At 61.4% G+C, this 14,759-nt stretch overlaps 1 protein-coding gene across 20 annotated transcripts in view; it reads left to right on the forward strand.

Annotated features, from left to right (window-relative positions):
• Positions 1 to 14,759, forward strand: part of ABLIM2 (actin binding LIM protein family member 2) — a 143,064-nt gene that overhangs the window by 115,135 nt on the left and 13,170 nt on the right. For 17 of the 20 annotated variants that reach the window (XM_078446315.2, XM_078446313.1, XM_078446311.2 and 14 more), the window contains 2 exons: positions 11,880 to 11,934; positions 13,368 to 13,660. In XM_078446315.2, coding sequence (XP_078302441.1) covers positions 11,880 to 11,934; positions 13,368 to 13,560 — 248 coding nt within the window. In that variant the 3' untranslated portion in view covers positions 13,561 to 13,660. Of the gene's footprint in view, positions 1 to 6,934; positions 6,997 to 11,879; positions 11,935 to 13,367; positions 13,666 to 14,759 lie in introns of those variants that run through there. The other 3 variants (XM_078446332.2, XM_078446316.2, XM_078446324.2) reach the window with 3 other exon arrangements.

Consider the following 14,759-nt stretch of genomic DNA (forward strand, 5'->3'; position numbering starts at 1 on the left):
TCTTGGGGGGGGTTTCCCTGGGGGGGCATCCTGGGGGATTGTCCTAGGGGAGAGGGTCCTGGGGGGTGCTAGGGGGGTGTCCCCGGGGGGTGTTCTAAGCAGCACACGCGGCGTGTAGAAACGAGCTGAGGTGAGAAGCGGGGTGGCCATTTGGGAAACAGGAGGCCAGTGGAGTGGCAGGGGAGGGACCAGCCGGGACCGAGCTGGTCTGTTGTGGTGCCAGGAAGCCTCTCTGTCTGCTGAGGAACGGTCCAGCGGTGCAGGGGTGCGGGCAGGGGGACGAGGCAGTCCTTTCTACGTATGGAAAACCAGGACGGACGGGCAGCTTCACAGAGGGTAGAATGGAGGCTGCCAGGCCAGGAAACGAGGGATTGGGGTGTCCACGGAAGCAGCGGGGAGCCCCTTGAGTGGTCTGAATGGCAGGACCCTGTGTGAGCAGGTAAGGCTCGTGTAGCCGGGGGGACAGAATCAGGAGTGACGTGGGGTAGATGGAGGTGCCTTTCTTCAGAGACAGGGAAAGAACCAGGTGGTTCTGGGAGGAGCCCATCGAGCCGGAAGCCTGAACATCCAGGCCCAGCTGGAGGCGGGCGGACGGGCTGGGGGCTCAGGAGACGTGTGAGCTGAGTCCCCGAGGGTCCTCAGCGCCCGGAGGCGAGTGGGTAGCCTGAGGCCCAGGACTTTCCGCAGACGTGTGCCTGATAGACCCTTGTTCCTGAGATCGCAGTACGTTCTCCAAAGGGTCTGAGGCCCAAATAAGGTGTGGTCCTCTGGGTTTACTCCCAGCTCCCTCTGGGCCCTTCTCCTGTTTCTCGTCTCTGCTGAATCCTGGAGGAAAGGGGAGAGAAAGAGCGGGCGGGCGGGCAAGGCACCGTGTTGGGGCACAAGGAGACCCGGATGAGCCACTTCGGATGGAGACAGCCACGGCTAGGGGACTGGGCCACGGAAGCCAGGGGCGGGGGGGGGGGGGGGGGCGGCCACCTGATCAGCAGGTGGTCAGCTCAGCTGGCGTGGAGGCTGCTGGGGAGGGCGTGGCCAGCCGCGTCTTTCTGCAAGACCGTGGCCTCCAGCTGCATGGACAGATCGCTCTCTTTCTCTGCTCACGTCCAGTCCCTAGAAAGAGCAGTGGACCCGCCAGATGTCACGGAGGGGACCCTGACCCAGAAAACCCTGTTGGCCCCTTATCACTAGAGACCACCCCAGCTGCGAGAGTGGGACACCCAGGGGCAAAGCCCACCGCCCTTTGATGGGGGTTGGCTGGGGACTCTTTGCTTTTAGCCAGATCCCCTGTGTAACCGCTTCCCAGCAGGCCTGCCCTCTGGGACCGGGCGGGGTGCGGCGTCTGACTGGTGGGCAGGGGCATAAGCCGAAGGCAGTGCCGTGTTCCTGGGAAGGAGCCGATGTCTCAGGTCACACCTCTCGGGGCTTCCTTTGCTCCCCTCCGAATCTGCCTTGGGGTCTTGAGACACCCCCACCCAGCTGGAAGCTGACTCCCCTCCCCCATCCCAGGCCGGGAGCACTTGATCAATGACCGTCTGTGTCCTTTCTCCCCCGGGGACGGGGATGGTTAGTGCCTGGGGAGCACTCGCTTCTCAGTGCTCGGCAGTGCTGTGCACTGGGCCTTTGGGGACCAGCCCCCTCCTCTCTTCGTGGGACACAGCATTGCTTCTGGTGGGGGGGGTGGGGCATGACAGTGGCTGCCGCTGATACAGGCAGCAATGGTGTCCACGAGGTCACAGGACGGGCCGGCAGGGAGTGCTAGATCTGGTGCTGGTCCACTCGGACGTGAATCCCAGCTCGTCACTTGCCTTGTGACTTTGGCACAAAAGCAAACTTGTCTGCTTTGAAAATGGCCTCGTCAATGGGGATGATCCGGTCGTCCTGGGAGGAAGCACCTGGGCTTTGGGGGCTGACGTGTGGGCACCCGGCATCCCGCGACCTGAGCCTTGGGGGATGTCTCGGCAGAGCGCGGTCAAGTCCGCGGCCCGGGTCGCGGTGAGCCTTCCGCGGCCCCCTCTCGCCGGCTTCTGAAGCCTGGAGCTTGGACCGTCTTCGGGCCTCCTAGTCACGGTCAATCGGGGCGGAAGGCAGTTCCAGCCGGTGCAGGACCCAAACCTGTGCAGGGCCACACAGCCGCAAAGTCACGGAGCCACGCGTCAGTGGAAAACCCGTTGTGGTTCTGGCAGAGCTGACAAAGGTCTGCCCAGGGAAGCGCCTTACTGGTCGGTTTGCTCCGAGAATGCCTGGAGGCTGTGATGCTCTCAGCTGCTCTCCAGCTGCATCGGGACCAGCCACCCCCCCCTCCGAGATCCTCCCCTTGAGGATACTCCAACCGGTCGGAAGCCAGCCCAGAAGAGGCCCAGACCCGAGGAGACCGGGGCCCTGAGAGCGGTCCCGCAGGATGCCAGGGGCAAGGCTGACACCGGTGGGCTTCTGAGAGGAGGTGGCAGGGGAGCCCGTTTGGCGAGGACTCGGGGACCGGTGGGTATCCAGCACCTGCAGAGGTGATGAGACTGACGACGACCCAGCTGCCGCCTCGTCCCAGGGGCAGTAGACCTGCCTTCTCTCAAGTACACACAGCGGGCACTCTTCTGGCCACCCAGTGTCATCTGACACGCGGGTGCCTGAAAGTCCCCCCCCCCCCCGCCCCGCAAAACCCACACCAGACAGAGCTGCTGGAGCGGAAGGGATCACTGGATCCTGAAGCCGGAAGTCCCGGGCTCTTGCCGTGCCCTCGCTGTGAGCAGACCTTGACCTTTAGGGGTCATTTGTTCTCACTAGGCTCCCGCTTCCTCACCCGTAAAGGGAGGCCATGTGTAATGGGAAGGCTTATGGGGGTCAGGTAAAGTCTCTGAATGTGTGTGGGGACTTTTTAAACTGGTGGCTCTCAACCCTAGCTGCACGTGGGGTCCCTGGGACCTCTAAAATCCACTGATGGCTGCTGGTCCCAGCCCCAGAGAGGCCAAGTTTGACGGGTCTGCATGGCAGCCTGGGGGGGAGAGAGTGGACCCTCCCCTGCTATCCCTGCTGGTCCCCACTACGTATAGCCAAACCCCACCCCTCCCCCCGAAACAATACAGCAGACAGATCACAGAACTCTCAAGGGTGGAAAGAGGAGGTGGGCTGGACCCCAGGACTCGAGGGAAAACACGGAACCCACGTCTCCCACCTCCCATGCAGTGGCACCAGGGGCCAGGTAGACGTCTCGCTCCCCTGGCCACACCAGATGTGAAGCGGGAGGCCCGCTGGCTCCTGGCAGCCTGGAGGGTGGGCCTGGGAGGCCCTCTCCACCACGGCTGGCATCTCCCACCCCCACCTCGGGGCACGGAGCCACCAGGGAAGCGCATCTCGCCCCCGCAGGCAGTGCCGACGGGCACCGGCTGGACTCGGCCGGTCGCCAGGGCCCTTTGACAAATGTTCTGAAAACCGGCTTGTCCTCGAAGCCGCATCCCCCACAAACCCCATCTGCCAAACCCAACCAGGTGGCAGCGGCCTCAGTGGGGGGTTTTCCTGGGACCCGGCGTCCTCGTCCTCCGACGCAAAGTCTCAGATGTCTGGGAAACGATAGAGGACTACCCCGAGAGCCATGAAGATAACAATTTGGGTAAAAACAAGCAACAAACACGACGTGGAGAAGGACTGGATGTTGGGGCGCCTGGTGGCTCAGTCCATCGGTCCTCCCACTTCGGCTCACGTCATGACCTCATGGTTCGCAAGGTTGAGCCCCGTGTTGGGCTTTCTGCTGTCAGCACGGAGCCTGCTTTGGATCCTCTGTCCCCCTCTCTCTGCACCTTCCTGCTCGCTCGCTCTCTTTCTCTCTCTCACTCACACACACACATAAATATTTAAAAAAGGAACCGGATGTTGGGGTTCCCAGACAAGGACCTTGAGTGCCAGCAATCAGAAGAACACTTCAACAAGCAAGCACAGATACTCCGGAAACAACCAAAAATTTAAAAAAGAGCCAAACGGGAATGATAGAAATGAAAAAGAAAATAATCAAAATTTAAAAATCATCGTGTGGATTCGATAACACAGCAGCAGAACATGACAGCGGAAAGCTAGTGGTCCCGTAGATGGAACAGCAGAAGGGACCCGGTCGGCACAACAGAGAGAAAACAGCAGGAAATAAACGAACGGGGCCTCGGAGACCTGCGGGGCAATATCTGTAGCATTGGAGTCCCAGAAAGAGAGAAGACAGTGGGTTTGAAAAAGTACTCAAGGATGTGGCCGAACACTTACCAGATGTGGCAAAAGACATAAACCCACAGGTTCCAGAAACTGCGTGAACCCCAAGTGGGATGAGTCCAAGGTAATTCACTCCAGAACCGATCACAATTGAACTTCTAAAATCTAAAGACAGAGGGCCGAAAATCCTGAAAGCAGCCGAGACAGAAGACAGACTCCCTGTAGGGAAACGCCGGTCTGGAGGCAAGCATTTCTCATCAGAAACCACGGGGGCCGAAAGAAAGTTGCTAACAGAAGACAGACTCCCTGTAGGGAAACGCCGGTCTGGAGGCAAGCATTTCTCATCAGAAACCACGGGGGCCGAAAGAAAGTTGCTAGTCCGCGTGAATTCCATATTGGGGGAGCACATCCTTCGGGAATGAATGGGAAATGCAGAAATTCTCAAAGGAAAAGTAAGAAGTTTTCACCAGCAGACGTTCTTTCAAGAATTGTGGGCGGAAGTGGTCCAGGCAGAAAGGAAATGCTAAGAGAGCGTTGGAGCTTCTGAACAGAAAGCCCATCGGAACACGCAAAAGATGGGGCAGACGTGATTGGCTATTCTTTTCATGAGTGTCTGAAATCCTGTTTGAATCCCGGTGAAGCGAAATTTCTCACGTTATCGGATATGGACGCTCAAGGTAGGTGGAAGAAATAGCTGTGACAGGTGTCACTAAAAAGGAGAACAGGGTGGCCTCTGGGGAGTAGGGTCTCTGCACGAGAAGCAGTAAAAAACAGAGGCTGGCACGTGGCGGTCTGAACAGGGGACATTGTAACAGCCGTCCATGTGACGGCAGTGCCTCCAGGTGACGGCTGGAGGTGAGGGCATTGCTGTTCTTGAGGCCCTAAAGCCGTGCTTCCCGAACCATAGTGCCCGTCACGACGCCCCGGAGGGCTGGTGAAAACCCAGCTCACGGGACCGCAGCCCTGGATTCTGATGCAGGAGGTCGGGGGCGGGGCCTGAGAACTTGCCTTTCTCACCAGTTCTAGGTAAGCCGATGCCGCTGGTCAGGGACCCCACTTTGAGAACCACTGCCCCAGCATCTTCGGCTGATGAGGGCCTCCTGTGTCTCGGCGGAGGGTCCCTCAGATCCTCGACCGGACAGCCCCACGTCCCCAAGTGTGCCTGACTCTGTGTGTAAATTAGGAGGGACCCCAGGACTGTGAGTCGGGAGGCCTCATTTGCATCACGGGGCTGGGCGCCCTCGGGCAGCCCCCCACCCCCCCCCCCACCTCCGCGATCTCTGAGCCTCGATTCGCCTTCTGTAGAATGGGAAGCTAGTTGAGGACCTGGAGGAGGCCTGAGAGAGGCTGGGAGGAAGAGGGACGGCAAGAGTGGGGCTGGCCCCTCGCCCCTCACCCCACTTCTGTCTCCCCTTCCTCCTGTTTTGTGTGTAAAATCTCGCGTGGCGAGAGGGCGCCTTTGCTCAAGGAAGCTTGAGAACCCTGCCCTCGATGTGGCAAAAGGCCCTTTCCGACCCGCATCCAGGGCCTTCCCACGGGCCACCCGGGAGCAAACAAGTCCCCAAGACCGGTTCCCCAGCTGAGGCATCGCCTACAGGCTTGCCTGTGTCCACGTGCACGCAGAATGTCTCCTTTGTCCTCACAGACTCGGCGAGGACTCCCAGAGACGAGGGCATCTGGATAAGCGTCCTTTGCTCAGAGCAGGGCCGTCCTGGAGTGGGTGGGTGGGCAGTTCTGCGCGCGGCACCCAGCTCATCCGAGGCCCTGTCCTCCGCCCTTGGGCCGGCGTGCACACGGCCTTGTGGACACAGAGACGTGCTCCGCCCCCTGCCGGGCCCAGCAGCCTGGAGGCTCCCGGGGTACGTTGCTGCCTGGGCTGCTGGGTCCCGGCCCGGTGCTGGGAGCCAGGACCCCCGGGTGGAGCAGACGTGGTCCCTGAGCGTTAAGGGCCCGCAGGGACCGGGGACAAGCCTCCTGAAGGTGCTCCCCCAGAGTGGGGGTGGCCCGGCTCTGCCACCCGTCCTCGCCTTCAGGACGCATCCCACACTCCCCTCTCGGCCAGAAGGACGTCGCAGAGAGCCTCCGCGCTGCCCTCGCCGGGCACGTGCTGCAGGGGCGTAACTGGGAGATCTCAGACCCCGGGGCCCACGCAGGGCAGCCGGGGCCGTGAGCCATGGAGGTGGAGCAGGTGTGGGGGTCCCACGGTCTCAGGCCAGCCCTTTTCTGCTTCAAGAGAAGCTGGACATGAGGCTTTTAATGGGACCCCCCCCCCCCACAACTGCAAACAGCTTAAGGTCTTTTAAAAAATAAAATAGTTTTCCTGCCACCTTCTGCTGGTGGCAGGCCTCCGTGTGCGGCCTCTGGGACAGGAGGGCACAGCCCTACCCTGCACAAGGGTCCTGACTCTGTCCCCAGCTCGCCGGGTCCACCAGGCGAAGAGCGCGGCCTGGGGGACCGGTGGCACCAAGGCCTGAGGCCATCAGAGAACACAGGTGCCCACCGGGACCAGGGCTGGGCCCCAGGGTGTCCCTGGGGTCCTAGGCGGGCTCAGGGACATCACGCCCTTGCTGGCTTCCTCCTCAGTCAGCGCCCTGGAGACAGAGGCCACGACTGAGGCGGGTGGGGCGTGACCTTCAGGGGCCTTTCTGGGTGTCACCACCCAGCCCCGCCGGCCGGGGCTGAGCCTTTCCTCCCCTGCCTGGCCGAGCCTGCGTGCGTGCGTGACAGAGCTGTGCTGTGTCTGTTTCAGGATCCCCCTATTCCAAATCTGACCCTCTCCCAGGACACGGAAAGAATGGCCTGGACCACCGGGTAGGTACTCGACCCCTCCCTGGCTCGCGGTGCACTAACCGTCACCCGCCGTGAGCCTGAGCGCGGGGCCCACACGGCCAGAAGGAGGGGCCCGGGGACCCCGCTCGCCCACCACCTCTTGCCTGCTGTCCCCAGGGGCCCTGCTGTCCCCCCTGCAGACCAAGGCCAGACCAGAACTGGGACACCCCCCCTCTCCTCTGAACCCGGCCCCCGGCTCCCAAGGAGACCTCAGTGTGTGGGGGCAGGGGGAGACAGGGGCCACCCAGAGTATTCAGATCCTCTGAGGCCCCTCCTGGCCCACGTCCTTCTTCTGTGACCCAGAGCCTATTAAGGACCTTAAAGGGTCGGCTGGCTCACGAGCAACGTGAACCGAGGACCTACGTCCGTTCCTGGGGTGTCGTGACCATCAGGACCGTCACCGCTCGTGGTGTCATTAACATCTGTGACTGTTATCCCCGTTATCGTCCCTAATGGTGCCGCTTCCACCTGTGATCATTATCGGCTCCCACACCGTGTCCTTGGCTTCTCTGGCCACCCCCCAGCTAAAGGCTGGTTTGACCTCCTCGTCCGGTTTTCCCAGTCTTGGGACATGGGAACGTGAGCCCGGGTAGTTTGGCACCTGCCTTGTCCCCACGGGAGGTCTGGGCTCATTTTTGTTGCTGTTTCTGTGGCTTCACTAGTCCCCAGTGAGGACTGGGGTGGGGCAGGTGTGATGGAACCAGAGCCCCCCCCCCCCGCCCCCCCGGCAATAGCCCCAGGAGACCCGCGGTCGGGCAGCCTCTGTTGTCTGAGGACGTTTGTCTAAAACCGAGGCAAGTCGTTCCGCAAGAGAAGCCGCTCAGAAGTCACCCCCTGTGATACCCCGCAGTGGTCTTGGCAGTAAGTGCATAATGCTGGGGACAGCCTCCCCCGGTCCCCCAGGGCAGACCTCACATCCAGGGTCCCAGACTCTGCCGGGACGATCCAAGAACAGGGATGCCTCGGGCGTTTTCTCCGCCTTCTCTGTCCTTCTCAGGCTCTGCCCCACCTGCTGCTGTGTCTGTCCTGGGCCCAGGCACCTCTGCATGGTTTGACTCTAGCGAACCCCCTCTTGCCACTAACCGCACCCGCGTTCTGGAAGGGGCCGAGTCAGGGCGCACGCATGCGGCATGCTTCCCTGAATTTCCTTCTAAGGATTTCTCCAGCCTTCATCCTCAGTGGACGGCGGGGAGGGCACGGGGTGGGCGGGAGATGTAAACCCTCGGGCTCGGGGTTAGGCGTCCTGAAGGTGGTGGGGAAACCATCCCAGAACGTTCTCCGCACACGTGGAACAGCTCTTGTGTGGCTCGGGGGCCTACGAGGGCGGTGGTCACAGGCTAGGCCATGCCAAGGTGCCCCACCCCCCAAGCCAAGTCCTGGGACTTGCCCTCGTTAAGAGAGGAATTCTCCGCACTCTGGTCTTGCTTCATCAGTGCCTGGGCCGTGCATCCTCTGGGGAGATGCCCTCCTTGGTACACGCTGGAATGAGCCGGATTGATGCCCCAGCACCTGCAGAGAAGGCTGTGGTGTCACACGCCCACCCCCCCCCCCCCCCGCAAAAGAGCTGGGATCCAGACGCCCCAGCATGGATGCAATGTTCATTCCCTCTCCTAGAGCTAGTGAGAGCAGGGGCTCCAAAGCACAGGTGCACTCAGACCAAAAACCCATGACCACTAACCACAAGGGAGCAGAGGAGAAAAGTATGGAAGAAATTACGTACCAGGATTATACAAGAAACAGAAGAGCCTGGTATGAGCAAAACTGCTGAAGCTTAGCTCTGAGCTTTTCAGCGGCCAGGGCAAAGAGGCAAACGGGACTGGCTGTGTAGTTCTCATCTGGCGGGAAGAAGGAACTCAAGTTCATCAGGGGGAGACGGAGGTTTCTAGCTCTTGCTCTGAGAGGGATTTGTCACAAGGGGTCACCACCCCGTGTCCCAAGGCTCATTAAAATACCCTGATAACCAGCCTGCCACACAGCCTACCTGTGGTAGCTGGTCACCTCCGTGGAAGGACCAGAGCAGTGGCCACTGGTGGCCATTCCTGTGGCTGGCAGCGTGGCTCCCACTGTGCCGCCTGGTCTGCTATTAGGAGAACGACCGCCGGCCACCTGATGGCAACGAGGAGCGTAACTGAATTCTCCGACTAGAAGGCAGAGGCTGTCACGTTGTAGTAACAGCAGGCAGAGGGGACGCTAGTTTGTGAGGACACCGGGTGTCGGGCAGGTATTGCCTTCGTACGTGAAAATGCCCCGTGCCACCCGGCAGTGCCGGAGACCCGGATAGAATACAGGGCGGCAGGCGATTGGAACATGGCTTTTGAGATCAGACGTGTGGATCCGTCGAACCAAAAAGGCACGGGAAGCGAACGGCACAAGCGAACAGTGCGGACGGCAAGCAGCCTAGGGGGTCTATGGGGGAAAGCGTGTCTTTCGAATCAGGCTTCCACGTGTCCATCAAGCGTGTGCCAAAACGTCTGTGTACAAGGAAAACCTCGGCGAAGAAGTCTCAGGTTTTCCAGCCGTGATCCTGGAAAGCACACGTACCGCGGTCAGCCCTCGGTTGGCCCCCAGCTCTGCCACCGGCTCCGGGCGCGTTTTCGGGCCACCCGCTCGCGTTTCCTGAGGCTCTCCTTCCTGGTCTTTGAAAACACCACCCTTGCCTCTCAAGGGCGTCGTGAGGACCCGCGACCGTTCAAGCAGGTGGCGTCTTCTCCTCTGTGCGCGCCACGGCACGGTTCCCACAGGGAGTCGTCATCAAGGCAGAAGCCCCCTGCCCTTTCTTGCTCCCACACGGGTGGCTGTTGACACGTTCCGGCTGTTGACACGGTGACCGGCCACCGTTCCTTTCCTACTGCTAACAGTTGCGGTCTGATGTTTGAGAAGTGAAAGACGTGGGTTGAAACGGTCGCAGTTCTGTGGATTCGCTGTAGGACCTCGGGCTCGTTGCTTGACCTCTCTGAGCCTCGTCCATAACGTGACATGATGGTACCCGTCTCCCGGGTTGGCGGCAAAGATTGTGGGATGTATCTGGAGGGCGGCTGGCGCACGGAGACTCCAGCCAGCGGGAGGGGTTACTAACTGGTTGCCTTTAAATTCCCTGGGGCCTCTGTTGAGACCCGTAGGGGGATCAGCCAGGGACGTGCCTATTGGCATCGCGTTCCCGGGGCTCCCCTGGCCACCCCGTCTCTGGAGGAGTAACCACGAGACTCCCTCGCACCAGGGAGGTCTTGAAGATCTCAGACGCTTGGAGGACCACGGGGAGACCGCTCTTCCCCTGCTGTGGACTGATCCGCGGCCCCCGGCCCTCCACCCCTCTCTCCTGGGAGTCTCTGTCTGGTCTCAGAGCCTGGCAGACCACAGGGCGCTTTTGCTGCTAAGAAAGGGGGCTCTAACTGCCCAGGTCGGCGGCGGGGGCCTGTGATGCAGGGCAGTGGGCACTAGGGGGAGGCATTTCTCTTCTGCACCACAGGCCAGCCGGGCGAAGGCAACAGACGCAGGTTTGCCTTGCGTTATGCGGGAAGAGGTTCCCCAGCCAGACAGGCGCCCCCTGGGGGTGCTTCCTGGTGTCCTGAGAAAACGTCTCAGGAAAAACCCCCAAGGAGAACTATTCTGTGATGGTCGTAAAAGGGAGTGGAGGCGAACGCACCTGGCTCAGGGTCGTGAGGCCAGTGAGGCACCTGCCCAAAGGCTCGGTCATCAAAGTAAATAATGGTCCAATGCGATGCCTTCTTTTTTTTTTTTAAATAGTGATTGATCACAGATGTTATTTATTTGTTTGTTTGTTTATTGAGAGAGCGCCTGCAGGGGAGGGGCAGAGAGAGAGAGAATCCCAAGCAGGCTCCGGTCTGTTAGCGCTAGGGCCTGACACGGGGCTCGAACCCGCGAACCACTCCCGTCACGACCCGAGCTGAGATCAAGAGGCAGAGGCTCGACCGAGCGAGCCATCCAGGCGCCCCTGATGCAGTGCCTTTTAAAATCCAAATGAATTCGTGGTGAACAAAACGCCAACCGTTTCCACGGAGACTGGCCCCAGGCCCCCACTTGTGCCCGCCTGACTCACCACCCCTGTTTCCCCTGTTGGGCTGCAGGACCGTGGGCTGGGGGCTCTCCGGGCTGGTCTCTGCCCCCACACTCCCCGGGACTGCGCCTGCCCCTCGACCGCCGCTTGTCCGCGGCAGGAAGCGGCACCGAAGGCGCTCTCCCCGTGGCGCAGTCCGGGGCGAAGCGGTCACCTTGAAGGTCAACCCCTGCACCCAATTCCGGAAGCGCCGGCCGCGAGCACCCAGCCCGTGTCAGACCCCGTGTAGGCGCTGGGCCTGAGGAAGCGGTGTCCTTCGAGCGGCTGAGCCCGACTGGCGGGGCTCACACCAGGCGCAGGAGGCGGGGGTAGAGATTCAGGGGCTCGGCACCCGCTTTGCGGGCCCGGGCCCTCCTCGGCCGTTGCAGGATGAGTTTTTCAGGTGGGCTTTACGTGGTCGTGATGCACCGAAATGCCAGCTTGCCGATGAATGCCGCGAAGCAGGGAGGGCGGCCCGTGTTTTCCGAATGTCACCACCTGAGTGCCCCACGCAGGGCTCCGTCCAGGGGCTGTGCCGGCCCGGCACGCGGGAGCGCTGGGGCCCTCGGGGTCCGGTCTCCGTGCTGTGCGGGGCCCCGAGAGCAGGTGCGCGGGCACGGCTTGAAGGGCGGCAGGAGAGCCGGGCCAGGCAGGGTCCGCGCAGGCCTGGAAGGGGCGGGAGGACCTTCTGGAGCCGTGGCACCGGGGGCTCCTGGCTGCCCGCCCTCCTCCCACCTGGGCCAGCACCACCAAGGCGCGGCCACCCGCCCCTACAACCTGCCTCCTGCCGCCCTCTCTCTTTCTCTTCCAGAACGCCAATCTGGCCCCTTGTGGAGCAGACCCGGATGCCAGCTGGGGCACGCGAGGTACAAGACGCGGGGACCCCCGTGGGTCCCTGGCTGGGGCAGGGGTCACTTACACGGTTCCATGAGTGTCATCCTGACCCGGGCCCCTCCAGGGCCAGCTGGCAAAAGGCTCTGAGCATCGTGCGGTGGGCGGATCAGGGAGGGCGCGTGTCCACGCAAGGAGCACTTTACCTCCATTCTCAGGTTACCGAAGGTGCTCCCCTGACTCATAGTGCTCCCGCTCCTACTTGAGGGGCTCCCCTCGCTCCTGGTGCTCCCTCTCCTGCTCCCCTGGTTCTCTTCTCTCCCACCTCAGATGCCCCGCTCCCCTACCTCAGGCCCTCCCTTCTCTGCATCCTTGAGAACAGCCGACCCTGTCCTGATATGTTTGTCGCTCTGGTCCCTTGGGGAGAGAGATCTGTGTTGGACTAACCCTCCTGTACCAGCACCGAGGACAAGCCAAACACCCACTGGCAAATTTCGTGGCAGTAAGGGAGGAAGTCACAGCAAAAAGCCTCTGGGGTCTGAGCCGGATGGATTCGGGTCACCTCCTGCCTCCCACCCTTGCTGGCTGTGTGGCCTCCTAGCATTCAAACCTGGGAGGCTGCTGTTCCTAGAGTGACCCTGTTCATATGGCAGGTGCCTGACCGGGGGCTCTGCTAAGTTGGAGCCCATCCCGCGCAGGGCCATGCCGCTCACCCCTGTCACCCCAAGAAAGACAGGGAGCGTGCCCTCAGGGGCGGGTTCACAACAGACAGAGGAGCGATGGGGTGTCACAGCCGGCCCCCTCCACGTGGCTCTCCAAGCTCCCGGGCTCAGAGCTGGCACGTCAGGATGTCGCATGGCATGCCGGGAAATTTGGGGACCGACCCCTGTCACCCAGGCCCTTGTCGGGGCCTCCCTCTCAAGACCAGCTTGTGGCCCAGGTCTGCTTTCTGTGGGTTCTGCATGGTCCCCGAGGCCCTCCCATCCATACGAGTTTGTTCTTTGACATGACGATTTTACTCTGGTGGAAAAGCCTTTAAAAAAGCGTACGGAACTCAGTAGTCTAACAGGAGGACCTAGGGGGTAGGAAGGTAAGCAGTGCCCCCAAGACGTCTACCCCGGAATGCCCGCTCCGCAGGTGGGTGAATCGAGGCAGGCAGCTTTCTCAGGGTGGCCCGGACCGCCAGGCAGACAGAACCACGTCCGAGGAACACAGCACTGCGTCCGGCTCCCAGTCTGGCCTCCAGCCTCCTGACCATGCCTCCTGCTCTCGGTTTCCCTCTGGAGAATCTGCTCCCTGGGGGACTAGAGCCCTGAGTGCAGGCCGCCGGGGGTGGGAGGCGGGCATGCGCAGCCGACTGCAGGGGGCGGGGAGGGGGGTCCCCAGGATGGGAGGCTGCTCCCACCTTTGGGATGAGTTCCCACGCTTCCTAAACCACCACCTGTGGTCTCTGCTCCTTCTCTTACAGAATACAAGGTAAGAGGGGCCGCCCGCTGCCACGCCGACCGCTTCGTGCCAGGCCGCACCTGCCCAGGTTAAAAGTTCCTTTTGTTGTGCTTTCCTATGAAATGTGTATGTCAGATGCAGACACAAGTATGTATCTTCGCGTTGGCCTTCGGCTCGGCTCTTCGGTCCCAGCTCGCGCCCGCTTCCTGGGGTGAACCTGTGGTTTCTTCTCCCGACAGATCTACCCTTATGACGCCCTCATTGTCACAAACCGAATTCGCGTGAAACTGCCCAGAGATGTGGACCGCACGAGACTGGAGGTAGGAGGGCGTCTCCGGCCGGGACGTTCGTTCCGGCTGGGTGATCTTGGGCTCCTCCCGTCCCAAGGATCTTGGGCTCCTCCCTTGGGCTCACTCCTGTCCCTGCTGTCAACACTCGGCCCCCTCCCGCGCGTTCCCGCCGCGGCCTCAGGGCCAGGGCCCCCCGTTGTCTGAAAGGCTGGAGGACGGCGGGCGCGTGCCCCCGAAGAGATGGCTTTGCAGAGGGCTCTGCTGTTTCTAGGGGCGCTGAGTCAGTAGTGTCCGTCTTTTCCCCAAGCACTGGTGTTGAGAAGGCTGTCGTAATCCACGGCCTCTCGTTTGACCACGTCCACACCGATCTAGAACAAAAAGCCGGTCTGTGGGGAGCAGGTGTAGGTTTAAAAAAGCAACGGGATGTCAGCACGGAGTAGGTGTTTAGATAATCTTTGCTGAGCCCTTGCTATGAGCCGTGGTCCCTAGCGGCTTAATCCCCACGATTGTCCTACAAAGTAATTAACGTCCATCCAGTGAATTTCACCTCCTGAGCCCTGTCACAGATGTTTTGTGGCCTGTTAACATCCGTTTTGCTGGGAGTGTGGGGTCTGGAGGCTCCTGAAGGCCCAGGGCCCCCTGCCCCATCGGTGACCCAGAGCTGGGCACAGAGTAGGTCCCGGAAGCGTCTCAGGCATAGTGTATGTGCAGACCCGCCAGACGGCCCATCTGGGAGGGAGTAGTAGGGACCCGGACGCAGCCGGGGGGCACCCAGTGACACCCGCGGGCTCAGCCGGGCTGCCAGGAGAAGGCCAGGTGGCCACCCAAGATGGGACGGACGGAGGCCGGGCGGGGAGAGCTGGGTGGGGAGTGGGGACACGTCCACTCCTCAGCAGGAAACACTGAGCTGGCCCTTGAAGGAGGGACGGGATTCTCACCTGCAAAGAGGGGAGAACATAGGTCTGGGCCCGGGAACCCCAAGTAAAGGCTTCAAGGGGGGATCTACAGGATGTGCCCTGGGTAAGAAGGGAGCCCTCTCGGTGAGACTGATGAGGCACAGACCTCCATGCACAGCCTTGACGATGAAGACACTGCTGTCCTCCGCCTGGGTCCCTGGGCTCCTT

The sequence above is a fragment of the Panthera onca genome, chromosome B1 (assembly GCF_046562875.1).
Source record: "Panthera onca isolate mPanOnc1 chromosome B1, mPanOnc1 haplotype 2, whole genome shotgun sequence".
NCBI lineage: Eukaryota > Metazoa > Chordata > Mammalia > Carnivora > Felidae > Panthera > Panthera onca.